Raw genomic sequence first — 16,965 nt, 5'->3', positions numbered from 1 at the left:
TAAAAGCTGCCAAAATAAAAATACCCTGGAGGCTAAACAATAAAAGGGCTTCTCTGCCAGACCTGTGCTCTGATAGCATGCGGCTACACCTGTATTGTGCAGAGTGGTGCATGACAGCAAGTAGGACTATCTGAGGCAGGACTTAACACGTGAGGTGAGGCAGCCTGCTGAGATACCCTTGAGGGGCTGCCTTAGGCAGAGAAGGTGAAACTTGGCATGGTGCAGATCCTGAAGCAAACTTCCTTCTCTTATATGTCCAGGTTTCCTCAACAGCACTGCCAGTTGGTTTGCTCTAAACCAGAGTGGGCTCATGTGTGTTCAGTGGAGATGACCAGGGCCCCACAAACAAACCAACAACAGAACCAAACTGTGGCAGGGGTTGGAACTGGACGACCTTTAAAGTCCTTTCCAACCCAAACCATTCTCTGATTCTATGATTCTGTTCTTCTAGGCCTCTCAAAGGCTTGCTTAAATCTTACTTAAAAGCTGCAAACTGTTTTCAAATTCTTGTGCCTTCAAAGAAGAAGGAAAATATAGTTATAAAAAATATAGATATACTATGAAATATACTCAGAACATCAGAATCTGGCAAACTGTGTCCTTAAAAGGGGTTAACTAAATATAGATAAGCCTGTAGTCTGTACATCTGAGACGTAAAGTTTGTTTATTTTCCCAAGTAAAAGCAATAGAAGAATTTCAGAGTATTTTGACAAAGTATCAAGCTGTGGTATCAGAATTTTGGACCTCAGTGGCTGTTTGAGTTTCATTAAATTGTAAATTCAAGGGAACAACCACCTACCTTGTTACAAAGCCTCCGTTATACATATACGTAGTCACTGTTGAAACAAAAATCCAACCAGAGTCTTTTTAACAGCATATACATCTATATAGCATTGCCTAATCTTATAAAATTTGGCTGGAAAGCTGCCAGCTTTACAAGCAATAAATCATTATGATCAAACAAAAACTATAAAACAAAGTAGACATACATAGGAATGTGCATAAACCCAATCTTACTAATTATGGTATCAAAGGAACAGAAGATTGGAAAGCAAAGCTAACTTTAAAAATAATCTATGCTATAATTATAGTACGTATTATTAACTTAGTAATAATTGTAACTTTGCATAAACAGCACGAATCACATTCACCCAGAATCCTTCTCAGAAATACACAAAACAGAACTTGGCAAAAAGAACAACACAATGATGCAACTGCACATCAGTTGTTTACCTATGAGGAAGAGGATGCGAGTGGTCAGGAAAGACACTTCAGTTTTATTAGGTGGGGGAAGTTGGACTGGTTACATTCTGGAAAATGAAAGAAACATTCTCTTTTATCCTTTCAAGGAAAGGATCAGCAAGAGTCTCATGTTGCCCAGAGAAATGTTTCCATTGCATCAATTGTGACATGGAGAGTGGTTTCTTTGAATTAGGCTTCCCATGGTTTTGTCCAAGCTGACAACTTCTGGATACAGAAGGATTTTCTGAGGAAAGATCTGAAGAAAAAAACAACATAAAGAATGAAAAAAAAAGACACAGTAAAAAGATGCAGTAGACTAATCAGAAGAAACTAAGACAGAAAATTACAGTCTGAATCAATAAGCCCAATAAGGCAGTTGGTGATAACAGCTGAGAGAAAATAGAACAGTGTATATAATCCTTCTATGTCCACAAAACCCAAACATATGTATCCACAGTAAGAGGGAAAAGGCTGTTTCTTGCTCATTGATTGAGTTTATCAAAATCACCATATGCTAGCATAAAGACAAATCCTTTTACACATGAACAGGAAAGGAAATATCTTATCTGGCAATTTCCTTTATTCCGTCCTTCTAATTCTGTGACAGTTGAGCTGCTCCCATTCTTTAAGTAAATATGAACCTAGAAGTATGTTGCAGAAAATTCATGCTAGCTTCTATTTCCTCCCAGAGGAGTCATTCCAACCAGCTAATAATAGTATGAATCGCTATTTCATTGAATCAGCACAATAGAGCTGTGTGCTGTGTACATCCAGATTATGCCAAGCTGTTCAATATACACAATATTGTATATTGTAGATTTCAGTGAGGAAAAGACTATTGCTGTGAAGCATAAAGAGAGGAATTCACTTTGGACAAAGGATCCTAAAGCCCCAAACAGTACCTGGTCATTGCAGGGTATGCCACACATTGCTGGCTTCATGATGCATCTGATGCATGTGACAAATGAAGAAATCATTTTGGATGGAAAAAAATTGCATCACTGCTGTTATTGGTTTCAAACCTGTCATCAAGTATTTTCACAGCAGTGTCACATGCTCCTTAGGAAAGACCAATGATATGAGCAGCATGAGGACTCAGAGTATTCTTCAGGATTTTTAAGATTTGGAGAGCCCATAAAGACTCCATGCAAGACTTTCCTTTTGACTAACATTTGGTGCACATTTGCACTGGACTTGAAACATATTCTTTTTTACTGGTCAGAAGAAAACTTAGAATAGATACGTTTCTCAAGTCCTTACAGATTCAGTGTTCCATAAATTACACCATGATCAGGTAAAACAATAGGTTTACATATTTACAGCTGATCTGAAAGCCAGCAGAGTAGCAAGCAACCATCTATGTGATCCATGCAGAGTTAATTTCTTTCTTTCAAGACTCCAGTGGTTTCCTAAGGATGGCCCTCATGTGAATCACAGAATAGTTAGGGTTGGAAAGGACCTTAAGATCACCTACTTCCAACTCCCCTGCCATGGGCAGGGACACCTCACACTAAACCTTATCACTCAAGGCTCTGTCCAACCTAGCCTTGAACACCACCAGGGAAAGAGCATTCACAGCTTCCTTGGGCAACCCATTCCAGTGCCTCACCACTCTCACTGTAAAGAACTTCTTCCTTATATCCAATCTAAACTTCCCCTGTTTAAGTTTCAACCCATTATCCCTTGTCCTGTCACTACAGTCCCTAATGAATAGTCCCTCACCAGCATCCCTGTAGGCCCCCTTCAGGTACTGGAAGGCTGCTATGAGGTCTCCATCCAGCCTTCTCTTCTCCAGGCTGAACAGCCCCATCTTTCTCAGCCTGTCTTCATATGGGAGGTGCTCCAGTCCCCTGATCATCCTCGTAGCCCTCCTCTGGACTTGTTCCAACAGTTCCATGTCCTTTTTATGTTGAGGACACCAGAACTGCACACAATACTCCAAGTGAGGTCTCCCGAGACCAGAGTAGAGGGGTTGGACAGATGAACAACAGAAGCTTGGTCAATAATATCCAGCCTCATTTGTATATCTAATGAAGATAATTATGTAAAGTTCATATATTGTGAAGCCTGTATAATATTGTTTGGCTCCTCTTTATCTTCTGAATCGTACTTGCTAGAAAGGGAAGAAAAGAATCAGTGAAACTTCTTGTTTTTTTTCTGTGCACTAGCATCTATCCCAAGTAATCTGGAATCTGGTTCCCTCAAGACAGCTTTCTGTTCTTAGGAAAGGTAGAGACCAGCTAGTGGTAGATGCATTCTCCATCATATGCATTATCCATCAGATGCATTGCCCATCATATTTGAAAAATTATGGCAGACAGGTGAAGTTCCTGACGACTGGAAAAAGGGAAATATAACCCCCATTTTCAAGAAGGAGAAAATGGATGACCCAGAGAATTACAGACCAGTCAGTCTCACCTCTGTGCCTTGCAAAAGCTTGGAGCAGATTCTCCTGGAAGGCATGCTAGGGCACATGAAAAAGAGAAAGGTGCTTGGTGACAGCCAGCATGGCTTCACTAGGGGGAAATCCTGCCTGACCAATTTGGTGGCCTTCTATGATGGGGCTACAAGACTGATGGACAGGGGTAGAGCAGTTGATGTCATCTACCTGGACTTGTGCAAAGTGTTCGACACTGTCCCACATGACATCCTTGTCTCTAAACTGGAGAGACATCAATTTGATAGGTGGACCACTCGGTGGATAAAGAACTAGCTGGATGGCCGCACGCAAAGAGTTGTGGTCAATTGCTCAATGTCCAGATGGAGACCAGTAACGAGTGGTGTCCCTCATGGATCAGTGTTGGGACCGGTCTTGTTCAACATCTTTGTTGGTGACATGGACAGTAGGATTGAGTGCACTCTCAGCAAGTTTGCCAATGACACCAAGCTGTGTGGTTCGGTTGATACGCTGGAGGGAAGGAATGCCATCCAGAGGGACCTGGACACGCTTGTGAGGGGGGCTGATGCCAACCTCATGAAGTTTAACCATGCCAAGTGCAAGGTCCAACACCTGGGTCAGAGCAATCCCAGGCACAGCTACAGGTTGGGCAGAGAAGAGATCCAGAGCAGCCCTGTAGAGAAGTACTTGGGGTGTTGGTTGATGACAAAATGAACATGAGCCAGCTTCAGTGTGAAAGCCAACCGTGTTCTGGGCTGCATCAAAAGGAGCATGACCAGCAGGTGAAGGAGGTGATTCTGTCCCTCTACTCTGCTCTCATGAGACCTCACTTGGAGTATTGTGTGCAGTTCTGGTACCCTCAACATAAGAAGGACATGGAACTGTTGGAACAAGTCCAGAGGAGGGCCACGAGGATGATCAGGGAACTGGAGCACCTCCCATATGAAGACAGGCTGAGAAAGATGGGGCTGTTCAGCCTGGAGAAGAGAAAGGCTGCGTGGAGACCTCATAGCAGCCTTCCAGTACCTGAAGGGGTCCTACAGGGATGCTGGTGAGGGACTATTCATTAGGGACTGTAGTGATAGGACAAGGGGTAACGGGTTAAAACTGAAACAGAGGACTTTTAGACTGGACATAAGGAAGAAATTCTTTACTGTGAGGGTGGTGAGGCACTGGAATGCGTTGCCCAGGGAAGCTGTGAATGCTCCATCCCTGGTAGTGTTCAATGCCAGGCTGTATAGAGCTTTGGGTGACATGGTTTAGTGTGAGGTGTCCCTGCCCATGGCAGGGGAGTTGGAACTAGATGATCTTAAGGTCCTTTCCAACCCTAAGGGATTCTGGGTGATTAAACTGAAGACTATAACTTACAACAATTTGTCTAGGGAACTGATGAACCAGTTTGTCCTCTACTCTTTAGGAAAACAAACCATCCCCTCACTTTATCATTTCTACCACTTAAGTCTAAGAATGACTTTCGGGTTTTTCCTTAATTTACTGCCAATATGTTCTGTTCACCTGGTCCAAGATATAATTACCCTTGAGGAAGTCCTCATTACAGGATCCAAGACACCAATACTGTGGTTGAACCAATATGTGTTCAAAGCACAAGATAAGCAGTCAAGGGTGTTAAGACAATTACAAATTGCTAAATAAAATCATATGCACGAGTGTCCATCATAGTAACAATATTAAACTTTCTCTGGATTTCTGCAGGAGCTTTTCTAGGAGCTCTACCTGCCTCACTGCACACAAATGAGAAAATCTGGCTAACATTTAACATTAAAGGTGCCTTTTCCACCCAGATCCTGTAATAGTACCTAAGTGGAGGCTGGTCTATTTTAGAACATCACTGACTCATGCAAAAACAGAAGGTCTATTTTTTCAGTCGTTAAAGAAATATACAAAGACAGTGACATCAGTATGTGGAGCAAAAATAAAGGAGAAAGTCAAATTCTTGTTGCTACAGAAGCACTGTGCTTTCACTAGGCAAGTCCACCCCGTTCTGGGTAAAACGAGATGAGAAAGCAACACAGCTCTAGCCTATTACCTGGAGATATGCAAACTATCAAGCAAAAGAATCTCTTTGGGTTTGTGGCTGATACACCTGAAAACCATGCTGTCATTCAGCAGGACCTTGGTAGGCTGGAGAGTTAGGTGGAAAGAAACCTAATGAGGTTCAACAAGGGCAAGTGTAAAATACTGCACCTGGAGAGGAAGAATCCAAAGTACCAGTACAGGCTGGTGGCTGACCTACTAGAGAACGGTTCAGCTGAGAAGGTCCTGGGAGTATTGGTAGATGTTGACTGTAAGCCAGCAAGTATGCCCTTGCGTCCAGGAGTGCCAGTAGTATTTTGGGGTGCACTGGGAAGAGTGTGGCCAGCAGGTCAAGGGAGGTGACCTGGTTCCTTAGTACAAGACAGACAAGGAGCTACTGGAGAGGGTCCAGTGGAAGGTGACAAGATGATTAGGGGTCTGGAGCATATCTCTTATGAGGAGAGATTGTGGGAGCTGGGCCTGTTTAGTCTTGAGAAGACTGAGAGGGGATTTCATTTGCATGTAAAGGTAGGTGCCAAGAAGATGGTGCCAGACTCCTTTCAGTGGTGCCCAGTGACAGGATGAGGAGCAATGGCCATAAACTAAGACACAAGAAGTTTCATGTCAACATGAGGAAGAGCTTCTCTACACTGAGGGTGGCAGAGCACTGGAACAGGCTGCTCAGGGAGGTTGTGGAGCCTCCATCTATGGAGACATTCAAAATTCACCTGGATGCGCTCCTGTGTAACCTGCTCAAGATAACCCTGCCTTAGCAGAGGTCCCTTCCAACACTACTGATTCCATGAATTACTTAATTTCTTGCCCATGTCTGCTGACAACAGTCTTGTGCCCATTTGTTTGCTCTTTATTGTGGTATCTGTGTGCATTTATAAGATATCAATATTGATACCTCGCTATCACACCTGTAAATACCATACATGGATATGTCATGCCTAAAGGAAAGAAACATACCAAGAAAACAGATATTCTTTCCTTTATGAATTAGATGGGCTATAAAAATTAAAATGGATAAGACAGAAACATAACGTATGACTTTTTTTTAATCCTGCTCCTAACTTATACCTATATACGTGTATGCAGCAAGGTATTAAAACAATTTTGATATGCCAGAAGAACAAGAGACAGATTCCTATAGAAAGAGTAGGTATGAATATTTGCAACTTGGCTTTACAATTGCCAGGGAATCTTCCAGCATTTCTCAAATAACTACTTCGATAATCCTGCATCAGCTTTAGTTAATAACTGTGAAACGAAGGCTTATATTCAGAGATTTGAAATACATATTTATCTGGTATAGCTGTCCTGAGATAAACAGCTTTTGAACTAGCCCTTTCGAACTTTTGAACTAGCCCTTTTCCAACTCATTAATGTCCTTGAACATTTAGAAACAAAACACCATATAGAGTTATTTGGTTGTAACGAATCACTAGTTGAGCTGGCCATAGCTAATTCCAGGAATTAAGAGGCATGATACATGAATTGGTTGTTAGTGCAAGGAACAAATCCCTTCTCCTCTTCACCTTGTGAAGGGCTCCTATGGATTAGAAAAATCGGCCAATATCTGGAAGATCTTATAATGAACCTCATTACTTCAATCCTATTTCACTAAGCATGGGAGTTTTCTCCAGTGGCAGACTATATACCCAGAATGGACAACGGACGTATATCTTCAGCAATGGCCAGAGATGATGAAAAAGAAACTCACTTTGATGCTCTTTCTTTCCCATACAGTCACACTCAAGCAAGTCATGGGTAACACAGCTGGAATCTTCATGAAGAGTAAAGAGATTTCTAAGTTCCTCAACGGAAAAATGGATGTGTTCAGATGTCTTGGAAAGGTCTACAACTGCCCCAGAAAGGTCTTGTTTGCTGATCTGTCTTTGATAAATCTTTTCTTCTATTGAGCCTGTATTTAAAAAAAAATTATAAAATAGATACACTGGGGTGATTTTTTGCCAGTACTTGTCAAGAAGAAGAGTTCTTCCATTTCTTAATATTTATAGGAATATGACTGGTTTAAGTTCCTCAAGCAAAGGCAAATGCATCAATGTGATGTGTCTATTTTAACTGAATTCAGAACAAATACATTTTTAAAGAACTAATGATTTACAACACCACTCCCTCACTTTCTTTTAAGGGACAAAATTTCAACAGCTTACTCAATCTAGGGTATGTTTGAGCACCATCTCTGACCTGTGGTTAGCAGTCTGTAGATATGTACAGTATGTTTCTGACCATCTCTCCACACTCTAGCCATTGCCTGAAGAAACAAAAAGAAGAGCATTAACAGAAATATAATTTCCTTACTACCATTTATAACCCCTTTTCTTTCTGTGTACTACAGTAGGAAACTAGGGGCTTCAACTCTTTCCTGCCATAAGTCCCCCCCCACCCCCATATCTGTTTTTCAAGCATTAGCAATTGTTTAATATTTCAGGAATATTCATAATTCTTCTCCATCTCCAAAATTGGGTTTTGCCACGATACATCTTTAAAAATTACTTTCCCATTTATATTAAAATGGTACAATTAGAGTTTCACACCCCCTTTAATTCTTAAACAAACAAAACGTAACTGAGTACTACTATGAGTTTTTTTTCAAAAATGTAAGAGTTACACCTAAATGTAAGGGTACGAGGACCCACAACACGGTTTGTGGTCTTTGGCAACCCATAGCAATTTTAACTGATTTAGCAGACTGTTTCAACACAGCAAGACAAGAGACCACACGAGGGTACTAACCCACACTTGGAAAAGGAGCAGGGCTGAGAATCAGAGCTTATTTCAGGTATTGAGCACAAGAAGTTTCTCACTGCTTTATAAAAAGGGGTTTTTTTTTTGTTATTGTTAAGGACTATTTTAACTGAACACTCTTATGCCAACTAAATACTCATTCTTTTAATTCTGATAGGAAAGTCTCCCTTTTTCTCAGGCATTGCAAATAGACAGCAACATTTGTTATGCAGTCTAATCATGTTTTTCTTTTCAGATACACAGCAACTTTCCAGTTTGAAAGAGGTCAGGAGACAAAAGGGATACATGACCCACTCCCCCAAAGAAACCAGCATTTAATCTTTTCATTTTTTACTCCAAGAGGGCTTCTAATGATCCCAATATATACATCATAGTACAGAAAAATATTTCTTCTTTTCTTCGCAGAAAGAGTTTTCCTTCATTATTGTACTTGTCCAGATGCAATGTGATGACTGGGTAGATAATAAGACATGTAAAGCCAAGTATTTCAAAATCAATCAAGAAATCATTCAATGCCTATTCCAACCCACATGTACACAGTTATTATCAGACCTGAATATCTGTAGCTGGATTCCAGTCGATATCGTAAAGAATCAAATGAGATGCTCCGACCAGATTCAGTCCTACTCCGCCAGCCTTCGAACTCAGCAAAAAGATAAAAGCTGGACTGAATTTACTATTAAAAGCATCAACAATCTGTTGTCTCTGGGAGACAGGAGTGTGTCCATCAAGTCTAGTATAAGAGTATCCATAATGTTTGCATGTCTCTTGTAATATGTTTAATGTCTGAGTGTAATTGGATACCAGTACGACCCTGTCAAACAATAAAACAAATTTATTTTACCATCTTAGACTTCCGTAAAGCTGAAGTCCAATAACAAATTATTGAAGACATTTAAGAAAGTAAAATTACAAGTCAAGAAAAAATTACACATCAACCTGAGGTTCCTCATTTTTCCTCAGAAATAAGTATTTCCTATTAATTTGAAGCACATACTAGATTTGGATATATTACACCTACTGTCAAGCATTCAAATGCTAAATAACGATAGTTTTCCTTTGCCACAGATCTTGGCTTACTGCACAGACTGCAGGGATCCAGAACCAAATCTCTATGTATACAAAATAGCTGTTAAGGCAGCATTCACAGAGGGCATTGTAGCAGCTAATAAATAATATATACATATGACTATTTACTGAAAAAGCTACTGTGAACTTCTATAGGCAACTCTGGAAAATTCTACCAAATAAAATCATGGAAGCCAAATATGAAAACAGTGACTCTGCCGCATTCTGTGACTGAAAAGAATTGGGATGAAGGACAGTGAAAGAATCACAAACAATAGAGTCTGGATTTTTGTTGTTATATTTTTAAGCAAAATCAGTCTGATCTCTTATACTAATGGCCCATACTATGTTAGTGGTTTTTTTCTCTAAATTTTAACTAAATAAGTTTCTGAAATCTGCACAAATAGAATTTCCATCCTCACAGATATTGAGGCTGATTCTTCTGATTGGTCAAAGAAAAATTTTTTAATTTAAGCCATAACTAAAATAATACGGGCAATTGGAACATTTTCTGATGGATCTTGCTTCAAGGCCTTTTACAAACTAAACTAGTATAACAAATTCCATCAAAGCCACTCAATTTTTTTAAATAATTTTGATTAAAAAGAAGTATTCAAGAAATAGACAAATAATTTCATAGAAAACTAACATTTTAAAATTGTTCTAAAGTATTTTTATTATTACACTATACAACTGAATTACATTCAAGACTTTTTTAGAAAGATTTTGCAAGATTGATTTATTTTTTTTGTCAAGCAACACCAAGTTCACACCTTTGTTTTCACTCAAAAATAGAATATAAACTTCAGAAGAGCACTGAAATTGAGTCTGTATATTGCAAAATCTATTTAGTGCTAATGAGAACAGAGAAACAAAAGAAACTTAACAGCACTGAATTAAAGCAACAAAGTTTATAAAGGTATAAACTAATGCCTCAACACCAGCTGTAACTCAGCAGCTCCTATAGCGCAGCAGGAAATGTTTTTTCTTGATACCCTTGCTAATTTTGACCTGCAAGGAATAAGGCCAGTACCTTTAGATACTTAGCTGTCATTGCTTTCAATGAATGCTAGGCATGTAGACTCCAACAACAGGCTTAGCTTTCTAATTTGTAAAAAGAGAGCATCTTCAAATTCCATTACATCAGTGCTAAGACATCTGCTCTTACTTCCCACTACTGAATTACAGCATGCCCTATTTAAGCACCAATTTAAATAAAAGTTAAAAGCTAAATACTTTTGGAAAAGCTGGGCTTTTAAGCCATGAGTCCATAAAAAAAGTTATCCTGGGGCTACTTGGTTATGTGAGATTTTCATGAATCAGCAACTGCATAGTAGCTAACCATGTGCATCCTATTACCCCGTGATAACAGAGGTTTTCATACATGCCAGTGGCATTTACTAGAGAAGAAATAAGCAGTTGTTGTTCAAGTATGTTTGTTGAGACTGGTTACCCTGAACAGAAAAGGCAGCAAGCACTGAGCAGTTAAACGTGATTAAAGAGGAAATAACTTATAATCTAGCAATTAAAAATATTTTTGTGCAAATTAAAATATTTAATATGTTAATACATCTCCTCAAGGAGATACAAAGCATTGGAAAGTCTCTGCAAGTAATGATAATATGTCATAGTATAGGGGCTGTAGCAAACTATTTTATTTGCTGGAACTCAGTATGAAAAATAGAAGTATCTTTATCTGGAAAAAATATAATGAGCATCTTTGAAAATAATGTCAGCTGCAAAACCTAGTTTAATAATTTAAGAAGGAAGAGCCAGGATTACAATGCATAAATATGCATGGCACCTCTGCAAACAGTTGCATGCCTTAGTTTTGAATATTATGTGTTTATACAGCTCAAAAGTAGAACAATATCCAGAAGGTCACTCCCATTACCTCCCTTTACCTTTCCTTCACACTTGCCTTTCCGAAGAGTTGAGCTCATGGATTGCTTCCAACAGCTTCACCAGCACCTGCAATTTTCCTGAATCTGTTTCAGAGGAAGTGTCTGAAGTATAATCTTGTGGAAAGACATCTATTAGACCTTTGTAGAGGCTGGACTCATCATGTTCATCAGCCATGGGATCACAGCCTTTTTCCTATAGAAAAAAAAGGATTCAATTCCATATCCCCTCTAACATGTTTGGGATTTTTAAAACTTGCTATATTCATATTACAAAGACAAAAGGAGGCACCAAAAGCTACCACAAAGTAGTGTATCATGGGTGCACAATTTCCCAGTACTGGATTGAAAGCACATTTTTTAAACACTGGTAGTGTTTATTGTGTTTACACCCTCTAATCTAAGATGATTTTGCAGCTGAGTAGAAAGTTGAAATACTTAAAACTGAAAAATATGTTTTACTTCTACCTCTCTACTTAAACAACCACATAGATGTACACTCACAGCAAAGCCCTATCTAAAACTTGGAGGTGTGGTGTATGGAGAAGTCAGTACTCTGCTTATTCTTTCTATTGTAGTGACATGGTTTACTGATGGACTTGACAGTCCTGGGGTAAAGGACTTAAACAGCAGAAGTTTAGATTGGATATAAGGAAGAAGTTCTTTACTGTTAGGGTGGTGAGGTGAATGCTCTATCCTTGGCAGTATTCAAGGCCAGGTTGGACAGAGCCTTTGGGTGACATGGTTTAGTGTGAGGTGTCCCTGCCCATGGCAGGGGGATTGGAACTAGATGATCTTAAGGTCTTTTCCAACACTATTCTATGATTCTATGATCTTAAAGGTCTTTTCAACCTCACTGATTTTATGATTCTACAAGAACAAGAAAATATTCATAAAGCAATAGGAAATTGGTGAGATACCTTCCCCAAGTACTTTCAGATTTCTTAACACTTATGTTTTTGACAGCAGATCTTTTAAAGCAAGTTATATGTGAGAATATAGATATGACCTCAAGTAACATGCACATTGACCATAACCTAGTTTCAGTGATCTTTGCCTGCTGAAATAACTAATTGCAGGCACCCACCCCCACACAAATAGATACCTTTATAGCTTTAAAGAGAAGACATGGATGATTGCAAAGTTTTTTCAAAGCTCCTATACATATTAGATGAAGACTGTTTTCCAGCCTGCCTTGTAGACAGAACCTAATAACTCGAGAACTAAGCAGCTTCCGATACAATTCAAGTTGCAGTACTGATGGTCGGCAAAAGATTATGTTCTCCTTTTTGGGGGGCAGAAATTTGTTTATTATCTCCTGTGTTCTCCTTAGAATAAAGAGTCCAGTAAGGCGTGTGAGTTCAGCTGCTCTTTTTTCTCCTAATTCTTTTTCCTCCTAAAAGAACAAAGCACAAAATTAATGAGATTGTGCGTTTCATCTCACAATAATTTTTGCTATAATTTTAATTTGTGATTTTAAATAATGTTTTAAAAGTAAGACACCACTTTTTGACATGGGTCTGTAATGAGACATTCTTCTCCAACAAGCAGTACTGCATTAGCTTACTTCTAGGTCTGGTTTCTAAAGTCTTAAAGGAAGATAATGTCTCAGAAGACATCCAAGTCTTTAATTATGTTCTATAATTTCTCAAGATGCAATGAAATCATGCCGATTTTGCAGTACCGTGGAGAAACTAAGAAGGAATAAAGTATCATCACATGGTAATGCACATGGAATTTTTGGGAATGTGAGGTGTTGGAAGGACAATTTCTGCTTGCTAATTAACAGGTGATGCTAAATTAAGTGATCTCAACATGCACATATTCCTCCTGCTCCCTTTGAAGAACAAGTGAATTTGTTTCAAATAGGAAGGTAAAAAGGTTTTGCTACTACTAGTAGTCCTGGGTTTCATTTTATTCCATAGAAAGCAAGTTTCACAGTGCTGTGAGTTTTCTTCTATAACTGCATTTTTTTAAATAATTACCTTTGTTGCTGAAGGCTCTCTAGATCTGACAATTGGTTGCTCATATATCTTTCTATATGTGGATAAAGAACCAAGTATTCCTGGATTCACAAACTCTATTAATGCATAAAATTCTTGCAAATCATTTTGGATTGGAGTACCTGGAAAGAGAAGAAAAGAAAAAAATCAGCATTTGGTAACATCTTCTTGAAACAGATGTAGGTAAAATTGTTGAATGAAGGGTTTAATGCTGAGAATGCATTTTGAAAACAGATTTCTTGTTTCAATGTAATTTTCTCAGAGTTCTGAATTAATCTCAAACTTTTTCATGATTAATAAGTTGTTGTCCTCCTAACTAAAGAGACTGCACATCTAATTGTTTTGACAAAGGGATTAAAAAGTCACATTCTAAATCAACCTTATTATATAACTATAAAGGAAAGCAATGAATGTATGCAAACAAGAGTCCTGATTCCCTTTCAGAAGTTCCCAGGCTCCTTTCTTGTTCCTGAAGATAGACAAATTTTGCATTTATTTAAAAAATTGGAAATAACTTGTGTTTACAAGTTCAAGACTTCTACATTTAATATCCATTGCCCAAAACTATACCATGCCTCTGTCATACTTACAGTATCTTTTTCCTTTACGCCAACCTAGCAGTATTAACATAGTGAAATATTAAAAGTAGAGATACAAACCAGTAAGGATAATTCTCCTTTCACAAGACAGACTAGCAAGGACTGTAGTTGTCTTAATAGAGCTATTTTTCAGACGATGTCCTTCATCACAGATTAGGAGGTTAAATTCTATAGCCTGAATTTGATCCAAAGATCGCAGTAGCATCTCATAACTGATTATCATAACTGAATAAAGTGGAGAAGCGATGAATTCTTCTACTTTGTGGTCCTGCAGGCATAAAAGAAAATATACCATAGAATTATTTCTTCAGAGATCACTCATTATATTCCTTAATCATCCAGTATCTACAGATTTTTTTTCTAGCATGACACAAGACATTTACTGTCTCCTTCATGAGTCTGGATTATTGATTCTTCCCTAATTTGCAAAGGAAATATGGGATCTGATACAGCAGTTTAGAGTTTTACAACCTCATTAAAAGAAAATTTATTATTCTTTTAGGCCTTCAAATCCTCTGAGACAAGTTACTGTGATGGTGAAAAGCACAGGCTCCCTGTAACAGCTTTACAGTCCTGGCATTTAGGTAAGCTTCCAATGAATAATTAAAGCCAAGATAACAAAGAGGCATAAGTAGTTGCCTGTACATTCACTCTGCGATCTCAGTCTTCAAGTTGCAGTGATGTGGTCCATTAGGAAGCTACTACATTCTACCAAAATTCCCCTTGTAGCTTTGAACGGAATGTTATTGAATATGATATGAATATTATTGAACCTGATGAATAGGTTTTAAGTTTTAAATTTCAGGAAAGCAAACATCAGCTTGCTCAGAGCTCAGGTGGGAAGGATTCCATGGAGAACTTCCATGGAGGACAAAGGAACTAGCAAGTGCTAGCAGTTTTTGAAGAATGCTCTCCTGGAAGCACAAAACCAGTTCATTGCTTTTAAAGGTAAGGGAAGTAAGAAGACCAAGAGCCCCCCTTGCCTTAACTATGAGCTTCTAAGTTGGCTCAGAGATGGGACAGCAGACAAATAGCCATTGAGAACTACAAGGGCTTTGCCAGGGTGTACAGAGATGCAATTAGAAAAGCAAAAGCTCAATTGATGTGGACCAGATACATCAAAAACTACAAGGAAGGGTTCTTAAGGTACGTAAATAACAAGCAGAAACAGAAGGAAAGTACTGGCCTGTTGTTAAACAGGAGAGGGGAGTTATTCAACAACAGTCCTGAAAAGGCAGAGGTTCTCAACGCTTTCTTCACCTCTGTCCTTACTCGCACTGTTGGGCCCCAGGCCTTGGGAACAAAAGCCCAGGTTAATGCAAACACAGACCCACTGTAAGTGAAAGAAGAGTTGGTACATGAACTGCTACAGGAGCATGGCCTCTGCAAATTGATGGGCCCTGATGTAATCCACCTAAGGGTGCTCAGAGAGCTGCTGGCGTTGCTGTGAGGGCACTCTGCACAATCTTTGAAAAGTCCTGGACATCAGGGGACATCCCAGAAGACTGGAAGAAGGCTCATGTCACCCCCATTCACAACAAGAGCTTAAAAGGAAGATCCACAAAATTACAGGCCTATCAGTCTTACTTCAGTCCCTGGGAAAGACATGGAACGAATCCTGTCGGGGGCCATCTATCACAGGTCAAAGGAAGCATGTGATTAGGAAAAGCCAGCACAGATTCACCAGGGGCAAATCATGCTTGACCAACCTGATCACGTCCAGTAACCTGCAGGGTTGATATAGGGCGAGCATTGGATATTGTCTACCTGGATTTCTCCAAGGCTTTCCATACAGTTTCTCACAGCCTCCTTGAGAGACTGCTGTGTTATAGTCCAGACAATTGGTCTGAGTGGTGTGTGGGGAACTGGCTGACTAACAGCACACAGAGGGTAGCAGTGAATAGCTCCTGTTCAAACTGGTGACCTGTCACCAGTGGGGTCCCCCAAGGACTGATGCTGGCTGCAGCACAGTTCACTGTCTTTGTAAATGATCTGCATGATGGGATCAAGTGTACCCTGATGAAGTTTCCTGATGATACCAAACTGGGTGGGGAAGTAGACACTATGGAAGGGAGAGCCACCCCACAGGAATATCTGCATAGGCTGGAAGAGTTGTCTAACAAAAAACCTTATGAAGTTCAAAAAAGAAAAGTGTAAGGTCTTGCAGCTGGGGAAACATAATCCAGGAGTGCAGCACAGGCTGGGATCTACCCAGCTGTGGCACAGCTCTGTGGAAAGAGACGTGGGAGTCCTGGTGGAGAACAAGCTCAATATCTGTGAGCAGTGTGCTGCTGTAGCAAACAAAGCCAACAGAATGCTGGGTTATATCAATAAGGGCATCACCAGCAGAGATAAAGAAGACATCATCCAGCTCTACTCAGCACTTGCCAGACCACACCTGGAACACTGTGCTCAGTGCTGGTCACTATGCAGAAAAGCTGGAGAGGTTCCAGAGGAGGGCAACAAAAGTGACCAAAGGACTGGGAAGCCTGCATATGAGGAAAGGCTGAGAGAAAGAACTGGGTTTGTTCAGCCTTAAAAAAAAGGCGGCTCAGGGGAAGCCTTATCACCATGATCCAGTAGTTAAAGCGTGGCTACAAAGAAGATGGAGACCCCTTTTACAAGGAGACACATGGAAAAGATGAAGGATAATGAGCACAAATTACTGCTGGGGAGATTCCAGTGGGACACGTGGACAATTTTTCACAATGAGAACAACCATCCACTGGAATAATCTCCCCAGGGAAGTGGTGGATTCCCCAATATTTTAAGATTCTGCTGGGCAGAGTACTGGGCCACCTTGTCTAGACTGTGCTTTTGCCCAGAAAGGTTGGACCAGATGATCCTTGAGGTCCCTTCCAACCTGGTGTTCTATGATGATTCTACAATCAACTTTGTTACAAACCCTTAATACTGATGGGTTGGCCAACAGGTAAGGGCAGCCT

General features: G+C 39.7%; 1 protein-coding gene across 2 annotated transcripts in view; it reads right to left on the bottom strand.

The window, feature by feature from the left end:
- Positions 1-660: 660 nt before the first annotated feature.
- Positions 661-16,965, bottom strand: part of RAD54B (RAD54 homolog B) — a 67,800-nt gene continuing 51,495 nt past the window's right edge. For both annotated transcript variants that reach the window (XM_031050518.2, XM_031050520.2), the window contains exons 8-15: positions 14,081-14,288; positions 13,404-13,543; positions 12,524-12,814; positions 11,439-11,614; positions 9,002-9,263; positions 7,889-7,955; positions 7,401-7,601; positions 661-1,498 (exon numbers count right to left, since the gene is read on the bottom strand). In XM_031050518.2, the coding sequence (XP_030906378.1) occupies positions 1,281-1,498; positions 7,401-7,601; positions 7,889-7,955; positions 9,002-9,263; positions 11,439-11,614; positions 12,524-12,814; positions 13,404-13,543; positions 14,081-14,288 (1,563 nt within the window). In that variant the 3' untranslated portion in view covers positions 661-1,280. The remainder of the gene's footprint in view (positions 1,499-7,400; positions 7,602-7,888; positions 7,956-9,001; positions 9,264-11,438; positions 11,615-12,523; positions 12,815-13,403; positions 13,544-14,080; positions 14,289-16,965) is intronic.

Source organism: Melopsittacus undulatus, chromosome 1 (assembly GCF_012275295.1).
Source record: "Melopsittacus undulatus isolate bMelUnd1 chromosome 1, bMelUnd1.mat.Z, whole genome shotgun sequence".
Lineage (NCBI taxonomy): Eukaryota > Metazoa > Chordata > Aves > Psittaciformes > Psittaculidae > Melopsittacus > Melopsittacus undulatus.
The sequence above is the reverse complement of the archived record's forward strand: the minus strand, read 5'-3'. Positions and strand labels throughout refer to the sequence as shown.